Raw genomic sequence first — 18,589 nt, 5'->3', positions numbered from 1 at the left:
ACCAGAAGCGACAAATTTAATTTTCCCAGCTAAAAGTAAAAACTTTCGGCCAGAAGGGGTCACTTTGCCTCTCCATGAGGGCATTCTAAGCCCTTTGCCGTCTGATTGGCAGCTTGTTTGTGATTTTCCGTCTCAGCCGGCCAGATGGGGGTCCTGCAGACACATTTCGGCCGGGAAAGGTCACTGGCTTGGCCCGTTTTGATTGCCATTTCGAGTTAATTGTGCCATTCATTATTCGGGAGCAAATAAACATAATAGGAGCACAATCAGCGGCCGTAAAAATCAACCGTCCTCTGGCCTCTCGTGTGTGTTTGCCCCGGCAATTGCCAATGCACAGCATGCAAAATTGGAAATGCAAATGCTAAGTAAATAATGTCGTTGGAAAAAGGCAAATGCAACTGCGAACGGCAAATGATGTGGCCGAGCCCGAATCGGCGGTAACAATCAGCAGGGCAGGCGCAAATCGCATTAGCCGCCCCGCGGCCCTCGACGCCGCCCACAGCAGTAATCAAATGTGCAGCATTCGCATTCGCATTCACATCGCCAGCGTAGACCGGCAAAATGGATTTCCAATACTCGATTGTTGGCCAACACAACTAAATTTCCGTCTCCTTAAGCGCTCCCGCCCTCCGCCCCACGCAAATATTCCAAAATGCATAGGTTTTGCAACCATCGAGAGCCATTTCAAAGCACGCGAGAGTCCGCGAAATCGACTTTGGCATTTGTGACGAGTGCGCCCAGGCCGAGTCATAAATTGCGCAAAAATCGGGAATCATTCTGGGGACTCGGTATCGGTTTGGGGTCGGGGTGGGGCTAGAGTTCGAGTTGTGACAGTTTGCCAGCTTGCCGGTCGCCATGCATGTTAAATGAAATTATTGCAAGTTTTTGCCGGCCCACATGGCGTATGCGTAACGCTCGCCCAACTCATCAATCACCGAATTTGCCCGATAGTCGTTCTCTCTTTGCTAAAAAGTGCTTTAGATTTATGCGTTTGTTGCCGCAGTCTGGTTTTTGCGAGCAACAACTTGCAGTTTGTTCTAAAATACCTTTCACTTTCATGCCGCGCAGCACTACATTTCATTTTGGCCACTTTAGCTTAAATTTTGTTTTCGGCGCAGCAGGAGGGGCAAGTATTCGCCGGCAAATCGTCGGCATTTAATCCAATTTGGTGTTCTGGCGCTGCGTCGGTAGTACCGTGGGAAGTTTCCGGCTGAAAATGGTAAAAAATGTGCAATTAAACTAGTACCCTTGACCAAGCCACATATTTAAACGACGTTTGAGGTTTGCTCTTCGGAAATAAAATCAGAACTAAACGGCCCACTGTGTTTACATGTCTAAAAAGCCTAATGCATTTGTGCTGCGAAAGGTAATTTAATAGTTTTTTTGACACTTTGCTAATTTATGGAAACGTATATTTGTGCATGCCATGCTCGCAGTGGTTTTTCTGCCATGGTAAGGCTGGGCGGATCGTTAGCGCTGTTGGCCATTTTAAATGCTGCGAACACAACTCAATTAAGCCTGTAACTGACGGAGGCCGCCTCCCACTTGGCCATTGCCATCGCCGCCCGCCGAGCAGCACTTCGCACAGTCCCAGAGTTAGAGTGCGATTGCGGACGCACTCCATGCCAATCGACGGCAGCCGGAAGGAGTGGCGATGGGGCTGTTGCTGGGGACGGGGTGTTGATTTGGGTTGAATGGGTTCGGAAGGGTCGAGTCGGACTGGGTCAGCTGGGGATGTGGCGTGGGAGCAGCTATCTGCCCGTCTGGCAGGTGTACAAGTCGTTTTGCCACTCCACTGCAGCGGGCCAACGCCTGGGCGAGTGTCCGTGTGCGTGTTAATTACATTTGGCTTGCATTTTGGCAAAGTTGGCCCTCAAAATTGAATTACAAGTTTTTCGCTCGCCAGCATTTAGCAACGTTGTTTTTGCTTTTGCTGCGCCATTTCACACACATGGCCAAAGAGCTCGGCTGGGCTGGGAAATTTTCTCTTTATTTCTTTTTGGCCGGGGTTGGCGAAAGTTTCTTGCGGTGAAAAGAAAACAAGCAACTAATTTTGCCGACCGGAAAACTATACTCTTCAATATTTATGATTAAATTGATTTGTAATCGCCGGTGTTTCAAAAAAACATGTACAATCCGACGTTCCTTAAATAAGTAATTATCTCACAATTGTAGTTACCAACGCATTGTGGGGAACTACCAGTTAACTCGGCAATGTTGAGATACAGTGGGATTGTAATTATTGAAGGGTCATAAACGGAAATTAAAAATACCAAAAATATAATTTGTTTTTTGATTACTCCTATGGGATCTATTAGATATAGTTGTCCGATCAGGCTGGCTCCGACTTCTAAACTACCTGCAACAGAAAGAAGACTTTTAGAAAAGTTTCAACGCGTTGCCTTTAAGACTGAGAGACAACTTTGCGTAGAAACGGACGGACAGACGGACATGGTTAGATCGACTCGCCTGAAATGGTGATCAAGAATATATATACTTTATGAAGCCGGAAACGTCTCCTTCACGGCGTGCAAGTTTTTACTGAAATCCTAATACACTCTGCTATATATGTGTATAATAATGGCTTCCAACGTGTTTGTAATAAGTGGACCCTCATTTAATAACTTTATCTAAAAATTCAACAAATTCAAGCAGAGATTGGCTGTGGAAATTTGACACTGTTTAATTTGTTAATCGTGTTCCTACGGTTAGTTACATTTAAAGGGGTAATACTTGTCCCAGAAGGAATTTAGCCAGAAGCTTGCAACTCAGTGAGGGAGACTTTTCGGACCCAGGAAAATGGACATATATAAGCAGCAAGGCGGTATTTTAGGGCGCCACCTACCGGCTAATTCAGTAGATGTTAAGTGGGCGGAAGACAGACTTAAGCGTTTTAATCGTTTGTGGGCGTTAGAGTACGCATGGTTTTTTAGTTGAGTCGATAGGTATTGATGAGGCAAACATATTGCAGTTAAAATTTTGTTTCCATCATAAAAACCGTAGGAGCTACAGATTTTCGCGGATCTTGGGCGTCAGAGTGGGCGTGGCACCTCGCTGAAACAAACTTGCGCTGCGCAGCAGGCCCTGGAATCTGCATGCCAAGTTTGGGTAGTGATCCTGATCAAGAATATATTTACTTTATGGGTTCGGAAACGCTTACTTTTGCCTGTTACATACTTTCCGACGAATTTAGTATAACCTTTTACTCCACGAGTAACGGGTACAAAAATAGGTGATATAATACCGGTTATTCCAAGAGTAAAAGGGTACACTATATTTATCGGAAACGTACGAAACGTTTTTGATTCTTTAAAGTAAAAATTACCGCAATAGTCGAGTGCCTCGACTATCAGATACCCGTTACTCAGCTTAAAAGAGCAAAAGGGAAATAGAGATATATAAGCAGCAAAGCGATATTGTAAAGCGCTATCCGCTATTTAAGTAAAATTTTTTGGTCGGCAGGCAGGCCAGGTGCGCGCAAGTTATATGACACATTATTTAGGGGCTCTTACCCAATTTATAAACAACTTTGAGCCGAGAGCCAATTTCCAAACGACTCTGATTTCTTTCAACCAGGCCTCCGAATCATTCCCACCCAGATCAATTTCACGCAGCCCAAATCGAACGGATGCTGTAAACATCCAGTCCGCTAACGTAAACAAAAGATCCCCAAAGCGAGCCCCGAGTCCGTTAACGTAAACAAAAAGATCCCCAAAGCGGTACGTAAAACTCCGCTAATGTAAACACCAATTTCCGGCCAAGATTGGACTTCAAATTTAATTGGCAAATTGCATCATCCTATTTTCCGACTCTCTTGAGCCATTCTCTTTATTACTTTTTGGGGATAAAATCTCTTAAGCCGAGGTTTGATTTTTGATCATTGAACTAGAGATCAGGCAGTCCGTTTTTGAGATCTGAATCGAGCAGTAATACAAATCGAGTAAAAGTAAACGAGCAGTGAATTAACTAAGTTCGACCTATTAAAAAATTGTAGTAGTGATTAAGTGATTAATAAATAAAAATAAATTTTTTTAATCAAATCACTAGTGAGAAACTTAATTGGCGCCCAACGTGGGGCCGTGCGATTAAAAAATTCTAAAAGAACAAGCTTTAAAATAAAAACAAAAAAAGTTTTAAAGTGAAAAAAGGAATTTAGCGCGGCCAATAAAACCCGATACAACCGACGAATAAATAAAAAGTTTGTGTTGATCAAATAACTAAGGTGGAAATTAATTAATGAAATAATCCCCTTAAAATCTCAAGCTACAAAATAGTGATCGTAACATAAATTCACTGCTCGGACAATATAAAAAACAAAAAGCGACAAAAAATTTTCAAAGAAAAAATTAAATAAAAAATAAACATTGTGAAAAACAATTTAAAAAAATCTTCAAAATCAACAACAAAGACTTTATAAGAAAACAGGCTGAAGGGCAATCCCTTGCCAAAAATTGGATAGAAGGAAGACCTAATTAAAGAAGGAAGACCCCGAGACAATTTAAAAACAGAAAAAAAGAAGGACGACCCCAATCAGGATCATCATTCAGGATAAGGACGACCCCAACAGGAAAAACAACAACGAGAAGAGAAAAAAATAAGGACGATTCGTGAGCGATAATATTAGACTCCACATGAATCCACAAGAAAATACAAGCCAGCAGGCAATAACAAACAACACAATGTTAAATGTAGGAGATTTAATTAAGCAAATTGTAAATCTTGAATTAAATCCATTAAAGGAGGAGATCGTTAACTTAAGATCGCAGCTTTCTCACAAAATTAAAACGGTTGAGGATTATCAGACAGAGATTGTAGATCCGAATATAAAATGCGACACATCTTATGAGATTATCAAATCTGTTGGGGAATATAAAGGTGAAGAGGATAAATATGTAAGCTGGAGAGAATCGGCAGAAGTAGCCATGGGGCAATATACCAGAGGGAGTGAAGGATTTTATTCTGCCTTATCTATATTACGAAACAAAATAACAGGAATGGCAAACGACGCCTTAACCCATAACGGTACGGTATTAAATTTCGATGCCATAATGGCGAGACTTGACTTCGTCTTTAGCGACAAACGACCAATTCACATTATTGAACAGGAATTAAGTGTATTGAGTCAGGGAAAATTATCCATAATGGATTATTATGGTACAGTTAATAGAAAATTAACTCTGCTAATTAATAAAACTATTATGACCTACGGTAGAAACAAACCTATAACAGCGGAAATGAATGAGAAATATAGGAAGACAGCTCTTAGAGTTTTCATTACCGGCCTCAACGGCCAAATTTCAGATACTATTTTCTCAATGAATCCACCTGACCTACCAAATGCAATGGTCATAGTTCAGGAATTGGAAAGCAACAACATGAGGGCACATTTCGCAAATAGTTTTTCTACTACTCAGAGAAAACATAGCGAGCCAAACTCTAGTGGAAATGGACAAACACATTTCAACCACAAAACTAGACAGCAAAACAATATTTATAGTAACCAGCGAAACAATAATAATTTAAGATTTAATCATGACAACTACCAGAACAAAAATACTTACGGTTATTATAATCAGAATAAAAATAATTCTTGGAACCAGGGTAGATTTAATAATAGCCAACAAAAACGGTGGAACACTTATAGGCAGCCACAAAATAATCCGGAACCAATGGAGGTAGACGAGTCTATCCAGGTTCAGAATAAGGCTTACAACGGCTATAATCAAGGCTATAATAAATATCAAAATAATAATTATAGTCAGAACAAGTGGGATCAAACAAAAAAATTTGAGACCCAGAACACTCAGCAAGGCCAAGCCCAAAATAAAAGGGTACCAACTGGAACTGTTAACCAACCGGCTAACAAGACGATGAGATTAAATAACATTGAGGAGAACCATTTTTTAGACAAAAGTCAGGAGTAGGTTTACCCTACTTAATTAGAAAAGATTCAAAAATAAATAAAAAATTAAAAATATTAATTGACACTGGGGCAACCTCGTGTTATATAAAAACAGGAATTTATAAAAATAAGAACGAGCTTCCAATCTACAAAAGAGTATCTACAGTGAATGGATATTCAATAATTAAATATTATCATATAATAACTATTTTTGATACGCGATATACTTTTTATGAAATAGATGGGCTAGACTCAGATTTACTGGTCGGCTATAACCTATTAAAAAAAATAGGAGCGATAATTGATACAGCTAAGGGAGTAATTAAATATAATGGAATAGAAGAAAAATTAAATTATGATAATGGAAACATATTAAACCAACATTCTTTAACAGAAGAAAACACCATTCTTCCATTAAAAGAATTTATACTAAAAAAATACTTTGATGAAAAAGCTCAAATCAGATCCGAATCTGAAATGGGTAATCAAAGCGAATCTAGTTTGGGATATACAAATCCTGAAAACGCCGTCGTTGAAAAATCCGACAAAAACAAAAGTTTGGAATTCAAAAATTCCGAACACGCCGTCGTTGAAATATCCGACAAAAATAAATGTTTGGGAATTAAAAATCCTGAACGCGCCGTCGTTGAGAAATCCGACAAAAATAAAAGTTTGGAATTTAAAAATTCTGAACACGCCGTCGTTGAACTATCCGACAATCAAAAAATAAACAACATAAAAATATCATCTGCAGATCAAAGGAAAGATCTGGAGAAAGAAATATTAAATATTATTAATGAAGAGCATTCAAAAATAAATATGCAGATCCCATTTAGGACAGATATCCGCGGTGAAATAAACACCGTAAATGATAGGGCCATTTACAGCAAGCAATATCCTTATGCTCAATCAGCTTCAGATTTTGTGAATTCTGAAATAAATCGAATGTTAAATGAGAAAATTATAAGACCAAGTAGAAGTCCTTATAATTCACCAGTACTAGTAGTACCAAAAAAGGGTTTCAATGAAGACGGAACTCCAAAACTCAGACTCGTAATTGATTATAAAAAACTTAATGAAAATACAATACCAGATAGATATCCAATGCAGGACACTTCAGTGATTTTGTCAAATCTTGGAAAAGCCAAATACTTTTCAACAATTGACTTGGAATCTGGATTTCATCAGATTCTCATGAATGAACCAGACATTCAGAAAACATCATTTTCAATAAACAACGGGAAATACGAATTCCTAAGAATGCCTTTCGGTTTGACCAACGCTCCAAAAATATTCCAACGAGCGATGGATGATATTTTAAGAGAACAAGTGGGTAAAACATGTCACGTTTATATGGATGACATAATTATATTTTCAAAAACAATTGAACAAGATTACAAAGATTTAATTCTCATTATTAAAATTTTGCTGAACGCAAACATGAAAATTTCAATTGAAAAATCAAAGTTCTTTAAATTAGAAACCAATTTTCTCGGTTACGTTTTTTCCCACAATGTGATGATCCCGAAAAAATTTCTACTATCGTAAAATATCCGATACCTAAAAATATTCGAGAGCTTAGCAGCTTCCTAGGCCTTACAGGATATTACAGAAAATTTGTGCAAAATTACGCAAAGATAGCTAAACCTCTAACAAAATATTTAGAAGGCCAAAACGGCAAAGTTTTTTGATTCGTAAAACTTTAATACAGTTTGATGATTCAGCTGTAAGAGCTTTTAACGAGCTCAAAGAAAATTTAATTGCACAAGTAGAACTAGTACAACCAGACTATAATAAAAAAATTACTCTAACAACGGACGCTTCAGACTTAGCAATTGGTGCTGTTCTTTCTCAGGAAGGAAAACCAATTACATTTATTTCAAAAACTCTGACAAAAACCGAACAATTATACGCAACCAATAAAAAGGAACTTTTAGCCATTGTATGGGCTTTTAAAAATCTTCGAAATTACTTATATGGGGTTAACAACATCGAGATCTATACTGATCATCAACCTCTTTCATTTTCTATTTCTCAAAAAAATCCAAATATTGAGATGAAAAGGTGGTATTCCTTTATTGAAAGCTATTCTCCCAAAATTATTTACAAGCCAGGAGCAACAAATGTTGTTGCGGACGCTTTATCTAGGATTCAAATAAATAATTTAACGGAAAGTAATGAATCGGTCTCAGATCAAAATACTCAGCATTCTGCAGAGAGTAGTTTTGAGAATGTAATACAAGAAACCCGAAAACCCTTAAACCAGTTTAAGCAACAATTGCTAATAGCAACGGGGAGGTATACAATACATGAGTCGATTAATGTATTCGGAAATATTAGACATATAATAGAGTATGACACTCCAGAAAATTTAGTATCAATCTTAAGGGAATATATTCCACCCAATATAACAATAGAAACATGGGGAAAGGAACAAGCTTAATTCTAGAGATAAAAAACAAGTAATTAAGGAAAACCTCCCAAATAAAGTTATTATAAATAACAGAAACCTTACGATTCATAAAGATAATATTAAATAACTTGTTTCAAATTACAGATAATGATTTCAATAATGTACTTATTATTGCTGGTAGCAACAACCAAATCCGAAATTATGGATTACACGAACCATGATTTCCTTCTTTACAAGGATACCAAAGATGTTCTTATTTATGAATCACACGCAGATTTATTTCATATAACTAATATAAGTTTTTATAGAGAAATAATTAATCTTGAAACAGAATTTCTAAAGGGTCACGACAACAAGAATTTTCTTTGGGAAATATCCCACGATTTAGAAATTATCAAAATACTTATCTCTCAAGTTATACCCAGTAGATCAAAAAGAGGCATTAATGAAATAGGCACCATATGGAAGTGGATAGCGGGAACACCAGATCATGATGATTTCATAACAGTCCAAAATAAAATCGATGATTTAATACAAAATAATAACGATCAATTCGTTATTAATTCTAAAATATTTAAAGAGATAAAATCTTTGTCTGAACAATTCAAAACAGCCTTTAAAAATCAAGAAATTCCACTTAGAAAATATCGTCCGCGTTTGCTTACTTACGATCTTATGAATTTAATGGACACAATTACACTTGCCAAAATTGATGTATTTAATACTAAAATTCTAAACAATGATGATTTACTAGAAATTTATAAGCACGAAGATAGACCTGTAATTATAACAGACCTTTTAGATATATCTGAATTTAAAATCGCTTTGCATCAAGATCTTATTATAATTTACATAAAATACCCTATTATTACCGATCGTTGTGACGTTTACAATTCAAGATCCATTTCACATAATGATGGAAAATTATTAATTGATAATCACGTCGCAAAATGTAGAAATAAGTACCATGTAATGTCTAATTTTAAGACAGAAATATTTAATAATTATTGCACACTTAACCCAGAAGGCTCTTGTTTCACTAGATTACTAAATGGAGAAAAATCCTTTTGTATCAAAATCCGAGAAAAAAATAAAAAAGTAGATGTAATCCAAGATGGAGCCATTTTTGTAAACGGAGAAAATACAGTTAATGACACTCATTTAAATGGGTCATATTTAATAACTTTTAATGGCACCACTAAAATTAATAATATTTCCTACACCAATGTAGACAATAAGATATTGGAATACATCACAGCTCGAAAATATACAGATTTTTTAGTATCCGAATATATTATATCTAATGATTCGGAACTCACATTCGATAATATTAACATACTAAATCCATTTATTCAAATTAAACAAACTCAAATACCAGTTACGTTAATATTAATCATATTCACATTTATCAAATTCAGAAAATTTTTAATATTCAAACCATGGCAAATTCATATAGAAATTGAAACAGAAAATAATATTTCAGATAACGAAATAAATAATATACCAGACAATGAAAATACCCTAGAAGAAAATATCATTGTCGAATTAACCCAACAATTACATTCAATATACCCATCAGTTCCAATGAATCGGGACGATTCAATTTAGAATGGGGGGAGTTATATGACACATTATTTAGGGGCTCTTACCCAATTTATAAACAACTTTGAGCCGAGAGCCAATTTCCAAACGACTCTGACAGACCCGAGATAAACCCGTGGTCAGCTATTTCTTTCAACCAGGCCTCCGAATCATTCCCACCCAGATCAATTTCACGCAGCCCAAATCGAACGGATGCTGTAAACATCCAGTCCGCTAACGTAAACAAAAGATCCCCAAAGCGAGCCCCGAGTCCGTTAACGTAAACAAAAAGATCCCCAAAGCGGTCCCTTAAACTCCGCTAATGTAAACACCAATTTCCGGCCAAGATTGGACTTCAAATTTAATTGGCAAATTGCATCATCCTATTTTCCGACTCTCTTGAGCCATTCTCTTTATTAATTTTTGGGGATAAAATCTCTTAAGCCGAGGTTTGATTATTGATCATTGAACTAGAGATCAGGCAGTCCGTTTTTGAGATCCGAATCGAGCAGTAATACAAATCGAGTAAAATTAAACGAGCAGTGAATTAACTAAGTTCGACCTATTAAAAAATTGTAGTAGTGATTAAGTGATTAATAAATAAAAAAAAATTTTTTTAATCAAATCACTAATGAGAAACTTAATTCGCACACTGGGGCGGTGAGGCGCGGTGCTGCGCGGTTTAATTATGTAAATAATTAAATGGAAGCCCGCACACTAACGCGGCGTGCCTCGGAGCGCTGCAGCGCTTCACCGCGTGAATGCTCGAAGAAGAAGTCGAGCGGGGTTACCCGCGCCGAAATTCTTTATTCTCTCAATCTTTTTAACGAAGAAATACTACTTCGTCGTCTGATGAGCTGGACATTTTTTATTGTAAAGCTAGCAAAGTAGAGTGGAATTTACATTTTGTGTTTGACGATTCTAATAAAGCAATAAAAAATGAATTATAAGAAAAAAGAAAACAAAGATGTCGATTATAAAATCGACTGTAGTGACGACTTCGCTTGAGTGTGCATTCTTCAAGCCTCGTCGCGCAGCACTACGTCGCACCACGCCGCACCGCACCGCCCCAGTGTGCGCGCACCCTTAAGCGATTTGGCCATTTGTGGGCGGTAAAGTGGGCGTGGGGACCTTTAAATGAATCGATAGGTATTGATGAGATAAATACATTGTAGCTATATATTTGTTCTTTCATGAAAATTGTAGCCGCAACAGTTTTAGGCGGTTTGTGGGCGTTATAGTGTGCGTGGCACATTTTTATATGTCAATCGATAGGTATTGATGAGGCAAATACATTTCAATTACATTTTTTTTCTATCTTGAAAACTGTGGGCGCCACAGTTTTGGGCTGTTTGGTGTACGAGGTTCGCTAGGAAGCGTTTCCGACCCCACAAAGTATATATATATTCTTAATCAGGATCACTAGCCGAGTCAATCTAGCCCTGTCTGTCCGTCCGTCCGTATGAACGCTGAGATCTCGAAGAGTACAAAACCTAGAAGAGTCGGACTTGCAATGCAGAACTTCCTACGCAGCGCAAGTTATTTTTAGCATGGTGCCACGGCCAATATAACGCTCACAATCCGCTAAAAACTTTAGCGCTCTAACGCCCACAAAAAGCCAAAACGCTTAAATCCGTCTGCCGACCACATAACAAATACTGAAATAGCGGGGAGTTGGCGCTTTACAATATCGCTTTGCTGCTTATATAACTTAATTTCCCTTTCGAGGCAATCGACTAAAGCGATAGTCCTAGTTTTTTTTATATTTCCTATGGAAACTATACGAAATCGTATCCAATTCGACTAAGCTTGTCGGATTAATTCGTTCTGAAAATGTTTGTAAGTCAGTGTGTCATGAAGATCACCATACAGGGCACGGTTTCTCCTATTATTAAGAATGTTTAGGTGCATGTGATAATATGGTCTTAAGATGTACAATCTGCATCTTTTTTAATATTTTCTGATTCTCAAGGAGTGAAGATTTTTTACAGTGTATAAAAAATATTTAAAATATTTATTTAACGCTACGTATAAATTTTATGTAAAATTTGTTGCCATTATTTTATCGTAGCGACGCTGCTCATCAGAAGACAGCTTGCAAAAGTCCTTTTCAAACATCTTGAGTTCTTTTCGTGTGTGCAACGGAGGCCAGAGCGAAGTATAAGCCATCGTCCTGTAAAATATTGAAATTGTAAATAGTAAATACGATAGCATAAAATTAATTAATTCATTCAATTCACATTTATTTACCTTACGAATTGCCATGCATTTTCGGCGGTCGGCTGATTGTCGATCAGGAGTTTAATTTCCCTCTTGAACTGCTGGGAGTACTCTCTCTTTGAACTGTGGTAGCGCTCTAGACATCGTATCTGCCTAAAATAATATATACTAAGATGTATACTCAAAATGGTATTCTTCTTGAATTGAATTTAGTGTTAAAAGGAATTATTTAGATTAGAAAAATAATGTTTGTTGACTTCACTGCTTAGGTTACCCATTTATAAACTTACAGAGGTATGCGGTGTCTGGAGAATGTGGGTTCAAGCACCGGGTCCCTATCGTCATCAAATACGGTTTGATAAATAGGCTCGTATACCTCATCTTCTGGTACTTTAAAGTAAACATCAATAAAATGCTTATCAAACTTATGACGTCTTGTCATGGTTGTAAACGAGTACCGTTGCTCTGTGCTAAGTCGAAAATTGCTCCCAATAAAGGAAGCGAAAAAGGACCTCATTCCCATGCTCATCCTTTTGTCTTCCATGAGTTTTCTCTTTTCCTGAATCATTGTTTTCCGCTCATTCGACGCACTTACTTTGCTCATTTTGAAGGTTTCTTATAATGGACTTTTATCTCTGTGGATGAATTCTGTTTGGCTTTTAATTAATTGAATATTTGTGTAATATGGGGATAATGTGTAACTGGCTAGGAATGTCAGACTAGGCTACAATGACGAATGCCATATGGGGCATAGAGTACTACAAATCTTTTTAATAAGTTGATAAACACGAATTAGGTAAATTAGTTGGAATTACTGTAAACGGCAGCCCAATAAGTAAAACATTTTTAAATGAACGCAAACAAATTGTTTTCTGTTTATTCAAGTCATTAAAAGTAAATTTAACATTGGCTTGGCTTTGGCCAGCCTCTTTGTAAGATCTCCAAAACTGAAAAGCAAAGTCTACCCAAAACCGAGATATCCGAGATTTAAGTCCTAAAAATTTGTCTTGCCGAAAATGTAAAAAAGCGTTTAATAAAGCATAGAGAAAAAGTCTAGTAAGAAACCAATCAAAATTTCTTCCAAAAATGTTATTAAGAAGCCTCGCGAGCATCACAAGAAGCCTCACAATAAACTCGCTTCGAAAAGCCTCGCAATAAGAATTGCAATGAGCAGCTTTCGTCGAATGGAGCCCCCTAATATGCCTCGTAACGATCGCAATATACCTCTTAACGATCCTCGCAAAAACAAGCCTGGCAATAGCATCGCAAAACGTTTTCCAAGTATCCTCTCAGTGTCCCCCGCGGTGAAACTCGCAACAATTGCGCCTCACAATAAGCCTTGCAACAAGGCTCTGAGCTTCGCAATAGGCCTCGCACCGATCCTCACAATGAGCATTGCAATGATCAGCGCAAAATGCCTTGCAACTAACCAAGTTAAAAATGGTTAAAAAATGCGTCAAAAGATTTTCACCAAGAGGGTGTGAGATGGCGACTTTTATACACGAATAAATGAAAGTCTACAGTAATACATCAGAGATACATCAAAAAGTCAATTGGTTTGGCCGAAAGATTTCTGCAATTTCTGAATCGAAAATTAAATTTAAAGCTTGACTTAAAAATATTTAGAATAGGAAAACGATGCTACCATTAATCTAACGACGCAAAAACAGGTTGGCAGTCCCAGCCGAGATTTACTGGAAACCAGAAACGGAACTCCATGGATCGGATCCTTGCTAAACTGAAGGATTGCATTTGGGCTATTTATTCCGATTACCGATTACCGGATAATGTCCTAACTAGAAATGCCAACATAGCGGAATATACTGAATCCCACAAAGTATATATAGCCAAGTCGATCTAACCATGTCCGTCTGTCCGTATGAACGCAGAGATTTCGGAAACTATAAAAGCTTGAGAAGTCGACTTGGCTGGTGATCCTGATCAATAATATAATACTTATGGGATCGGATAAGCTACCTTCTACCTGTTACATACTTTCCTACGAATCTAGTATAACCTTTCACTCTACGAGTAACGGGTAAAAAATACTTAAGAGCTAAAAAATTAAATTAAAACAAAATGGAAAGGCTTCAACTATTAAAAGAAAAAAAATCGAATGGAATTTTTTATCACGCTGAACGGAAAGCTACTCTTAGATTTGAAATGTTTTTATTAAACACGTTATAAAAATACGCACACAAAATATGTTGTTCAAATTGACCAAATGGGCCCGTAATATTCATTCGCATTATCTGCAGACTAGTGTTATGTGTCAAAAATAATTTGGAACAATAATCTATACATAAAGTTGACTGTATCCTTCACAGCGCTGCAAGAGTATAATACAAAAGAAGTAATAGTTTGAAAGAACTATTCTTTCGGGTGCATTTCGTCTAATTGATCTAATGATATGTCAAATTAAACATTTTTTTCTAAATATCGAATGTAAAAGTTTAATTTTACGAAATATAGCTTAAAAGTTTGATTACTCCTGCACTTATTTTCGATTCAGCATTAAACTGCTTTCACGGTTACTCAGTAAATTTGGTCAAGAAGCCCTAGCCACAAAGGCACTGTCCCTTTGTCCGTGCTAACTGGTTCCTGCAGGCATCATTAACCTTTCTGCGCGCACACAATTAATGAGCCAAGCCATTGTCTACTTTGTTTTCCAGCCTCGCCACGTCTGCAATGCAATCAGCCAGCAAACAAGTGCAAACTTTGGGTCGGGGAGCGCGGGAAAACCGGAAAAGCGCCGCTTGCATAATAGAAATTCATTGCCAAATTGCATAGAAAATCGTTGAGGGCGCTAAGAAGGTGCCGCTGGGCAAGTTGGCCGCATCTCGAAACTTATTCCACTCCACTCTTACCAACTGGGAACAACGATTTTAATTACCGCAAACTGCGCTCGGCTGTAAGCGCATTACGTATACGCAGTGTGGCAGAAGCAGCTGATAAAATCGCATTGAATGCAAGTTAATTAAAAGATGGGCGTCCTGGCCCAAAAGCTCTCGACTTGACTTTAATTAAAACATCATTTGGACAAAAGCGGCCTTCGCTACGCTGTTCAGGGCTGAATCGTCTCCAAGATCCAATCCATGTAGTCGGAAACCCGTGTGTAGACACCTGGCCAACCCTCCAGTCCGCAGCGGTTGCCGAAGGAGACCACGCCCTCTTGGTACCAGAACTCCTCGTACGCCCTCCGCATCAAAGGTCCGCCCGAGTCACCGTCACAGCTGTCCCTGTAGAACTCGCCGCCGACGCAGAGCTGTGAGCTGATCAGGTGGATGTTTCGAGTGGCGAACTTCCTCGCGCAGGAGTCGTGGTCGTTCACCGGAAGATCCAAGCGCTGCTTGATGGTGCTCTTGCGGGCTGTGGGATAGAGCATTTAATCAATGAAAATGTACAAATTTTGAATATAATAATAAATAATATAGTTCCGATCCTCTAGAAGTACTTTATTCGTTTGCTGAAAGTGTCGTACAGCATATTTATATTTTATTTGATTCACTATTAAAATTTGATTATGAAGTCCACAAACAATACTAAATATCATTTGAACCAATACATCTGCCCTAGTAATACTTAACGTACGGATAACCAAAATAACAATATAAAAGTTTTGCATAATTATTTATAACATTTGTTTCTGATTTTGCTCATTTTTGTGTAAGCAACACACTTAAAACTTTCATATATTTTCCAAGGATATAAAATAAAACAACCTCCACCAAAAAAGGAAAAAAAAAGGAAAGAAAAAATATCCAAAAACATGTATTTTACCATTAATTTTTGCCATAAACGGTTAAACTAGATCTCTGGGATGTGAGCTCTAAGTTGAATTTAATGATCTTCAAAATAATTTTTTAGATTTTAAATTTTTACCCTTACAAGCCAATAAGTTTAAGTACAATTGGACTCTTAAGATGAATTAAGTAAGTACTGGAAGTGTTAAATGTTACAAATAATAATCTTCAATAATATATTTTGTTTACATTTACACATTTTCAACAAAAACTGTCACAACCGGCTTGGAGCATTTCATGGATTCTACTTTGCTAACGAGTGTTATTTGACTCACCTGTTGTGGTACGTCCCCAGCCGCTGACAACCAAAATTTCTCCCGTATTGATTGCCTGTCGTGTGCTGACCAAAGGTAAACAAACCGGCTGAATATACTCATTGAGCAGAACAGGCCGATCTAGACGCAATAAGGCGATGTCGTGGACGCGGTCTTTGTTGGCGGGATCATATTGGGGGTGTACAATGCGCTGCTCGATGCCCATTTCAAGGACGGGCTGGTTGCATATGCCATCTATGCAGTCGATGTCCTTGCTGGTGTCATATTCACCCAAGCGAACTGTGGTTCTGAAAAGGATATGCAACCGAGTTATTCAAAAGTCTTAAAGCTTTGTACATGTATATTCAGATGATATTTTCAACAAGCATCAGTCTTATCAGGTAAAGCAAAATTTAGGTCAGTGTCAAGTAGATTTAAAATCCTCCTATATGGTTCTTGCTAGATTTTAACAAGCAACGTTAAGTAAACAAAAACTAAGCATAATGTATAATAAAATAAAACGTTCAGACTATTAATGGAGTTGTTAGGTTTCGCATCAGAAATAAAGAGTTCCCGAAAATGTCTTTTGACTAATCCACTTTAAAGCTTTTAAATGTTGATAATACATTTTAAAAATAAGTATATAAGCTACTTACAGGCGACCCACTTCACTTTCCACGGCTCCAATGACGCAATGGGCAGCCGTAAGGACATAACGATTGTTGATTAGGCTGCCGCCACAGCTTAGCTCCCGCCGTCCCCTACCTTTCCACGGAGAATTCGATTATTAATGCTAGATTTTATAAATTATATTTTAAACACCGCTTACGATCCACATACTCCAGCAGGGCCATCCAGCTGAACTCGTCCAGAGCGGTGTCGTTGCCATTATACACCTTGTTGCTGAAGGAGTGTGGCCCACACTTTGGTGGCGAGGGCAACAGGTTGCCCTGACCTTGCTGCCCCTGTTGACCCTGCTGGTTCGAACTGGTTGGCCTCACTAGGGGAGCAGCAGAGGTGGTTTCCTGGGGTTCAAACCTCCGATTAATAACGCAGCAAACATGCGGCGTGCGGCCCACTCCATTAGAGCACCGCGAGTCGCGTAAGTAAGTCCTGTCCTGCAGACTGACAGATGTCTGCTGGACCAAGGACAGCAGGGGTGGACAGTCGTATATGGAGATACATTGACCCTGCTCCTGGTTGGGATTCCTGCAGCCTGCACAGCAATTAAGATTGATTATTAAAGAGTTAGACAGCCAGACAAATGGGTAAACCCCAGGTATATAACACCTCACAATGATAACAAACTTGAATAATAAAGTGTAACTGGTTTAATTGAGATAAACGTACTTATTTACTCATACATTTTACAAGCTTGATTTCTTTTTAATAAAATAAACACATTTAAGAAGAACAAACGTGTTTTAATTGGCTATAAGAAGACACATTTCACTTCGTAAGTACTATGACTTGATAAGGTAATCTGCTGTTCGACGATTGGAACCATTCAACTCATTCAAGTCATTGACATGGGAAACTGGTAAGTTCAAGTCTGATTATCGCACTGGATCCCAGTTAAGCTATTGCGCTTAACGTGGACAAGTACCGGTCTCGACTCATGAGTCAGCCGTGGTGAATCACATACACTCGTATCTGGTACTAACTTCCTTGGGCCTGAATACTTTGTATCTGCAGAGCGGTGAGCAGCAGGCAGGTGGCCCGAAAAATCCCAGCTACTTCGCGTGTTGACTTCATCTTGCGGGATATTTCCCACAAACCGTAATAACAAACTGCACAGCGGTTCAATAAAACGCGACTTTGCGATTACGCACTTCGACCTCGAGCCAGAGAACCGGGAAGGGGACTGAAGCTACGACCGCCTCGAGACGCCAAGACAACTGATCGCGAGCTGACGCACGAGAGGCCTTTAAATGCGATCGGAGGTGATAATCGAGAGCGATAGTGCTCGGGGGAGCCGTGGGAGAGCTTTCAAGCCGCGCGAGCGTCTTCAGCTGAGCTTGTCGCAGCTAAGCTTTGAGAGTCGGCTTCTCAAAATACTCAAAGTGAGAATTTTGTACGCGTCCAATCTCCCAAAAATACTATTGGGCATATCCGCCAAATGGACAACCAGGACCAAAACCAAAAGTTCTCCAAGATCATCGTCAATTTGTTTTGTTCAAGAAAACTGATAAATGTACCTCTCATTTTGACTTCTTTTAACTGTGCTCTTTTTTTACAAAATCTCTTTATTGCATTCTAATAAGAAGACAGAAATATAAAAAGGGGGAAATAATACGTCCCCGACCGGTACTTAATTTTAATAAAAAAATTACAAATGGAGATATTTCCTTGGAATCAGACTCGATTGAAAAATACATAAATTCAATTATTGCTTTAGAATACTCCGTCCCAAATA

At 38.2% G+C, this 18,589-nt stretch overlaps 2 protein-coding genes across 2 annotated transcripts; both read right to left on the bottom strand.

Moving 5' to 3' along the window:
* Positions 1 to 11,886: 11,886 nt before the first annotated feature.
* LOC108027110 (uncharacterized) lies at positions 11,887 to 12,859 on the bottom strand. Its single transcript, XM_017098328.3, has 3 exons — positions 12,407 to 12,859; positions 12,147 to 12,269; positions 11,887 to 12,069 (listed from the first exon to the last, which is right to left on the bottom strand). Exons 1-3 carry the CDS (start codon positions 12,718 to 12,720, stop codon positions 11,934 to 11,936), a joined length of 573 nt encoding a protein of 190 aa, XP_016953817.1. The 5' UTR covers positions 12,721 to 12,859; the 3' UTR covers positions 11,887 to 11,933.
* Positions 12,860 to 15,093: 2,234 nt separating this feature from the next.
* LOC108027411 (serine protease 7) lies at positions 15,094 to 18,080 on the bottom strand. The gene is made up of 5 exons (XM_017098850.3): positions 17,838 to 18,080; positions 17,003 to 17,389; positions 16,830 to 16,938; positions 16,195 to 16,481; positions 15,094 to 15,485 (listed from the first exon to the last, which is right to left on the bottom strand). The coding sequence occupies exons 1-5, from the start codon at positions 17,926 to 17,928 to the stop codon at positions 15,181 to 15,183; spliced, it is 1,179 nt and encodes a 392-aa protein (XP_016954339.1). The 5' UTR covers positions 17,929 to 18,080; the 3' UTR covers positions 15,094 to 15,180.
* Between the last annotated feature and the right edge of the window lie 509 nt (positions 18,081 to 18,589).

The sequence above is a fragment of the Drosophila biarmipes genome, chromosome 3R, assembly GCF_025231255.1.
Source record: "Drosophila biarmipes strain raj3 chromosome 3R, RU_DBia_V1.1, whole genome shotgun sequence".
Lineage (NCBI taxonomy): Eukaryota > Metazoa > Arthropoda > Insecta > Diptera > Drosophilidae > Drosophila > Drosophila biarmipes.
Note: the sequence above shows the minus strand (reverse complement) of the source record. Positions and strands in the feature narration are given on the sequence as shown.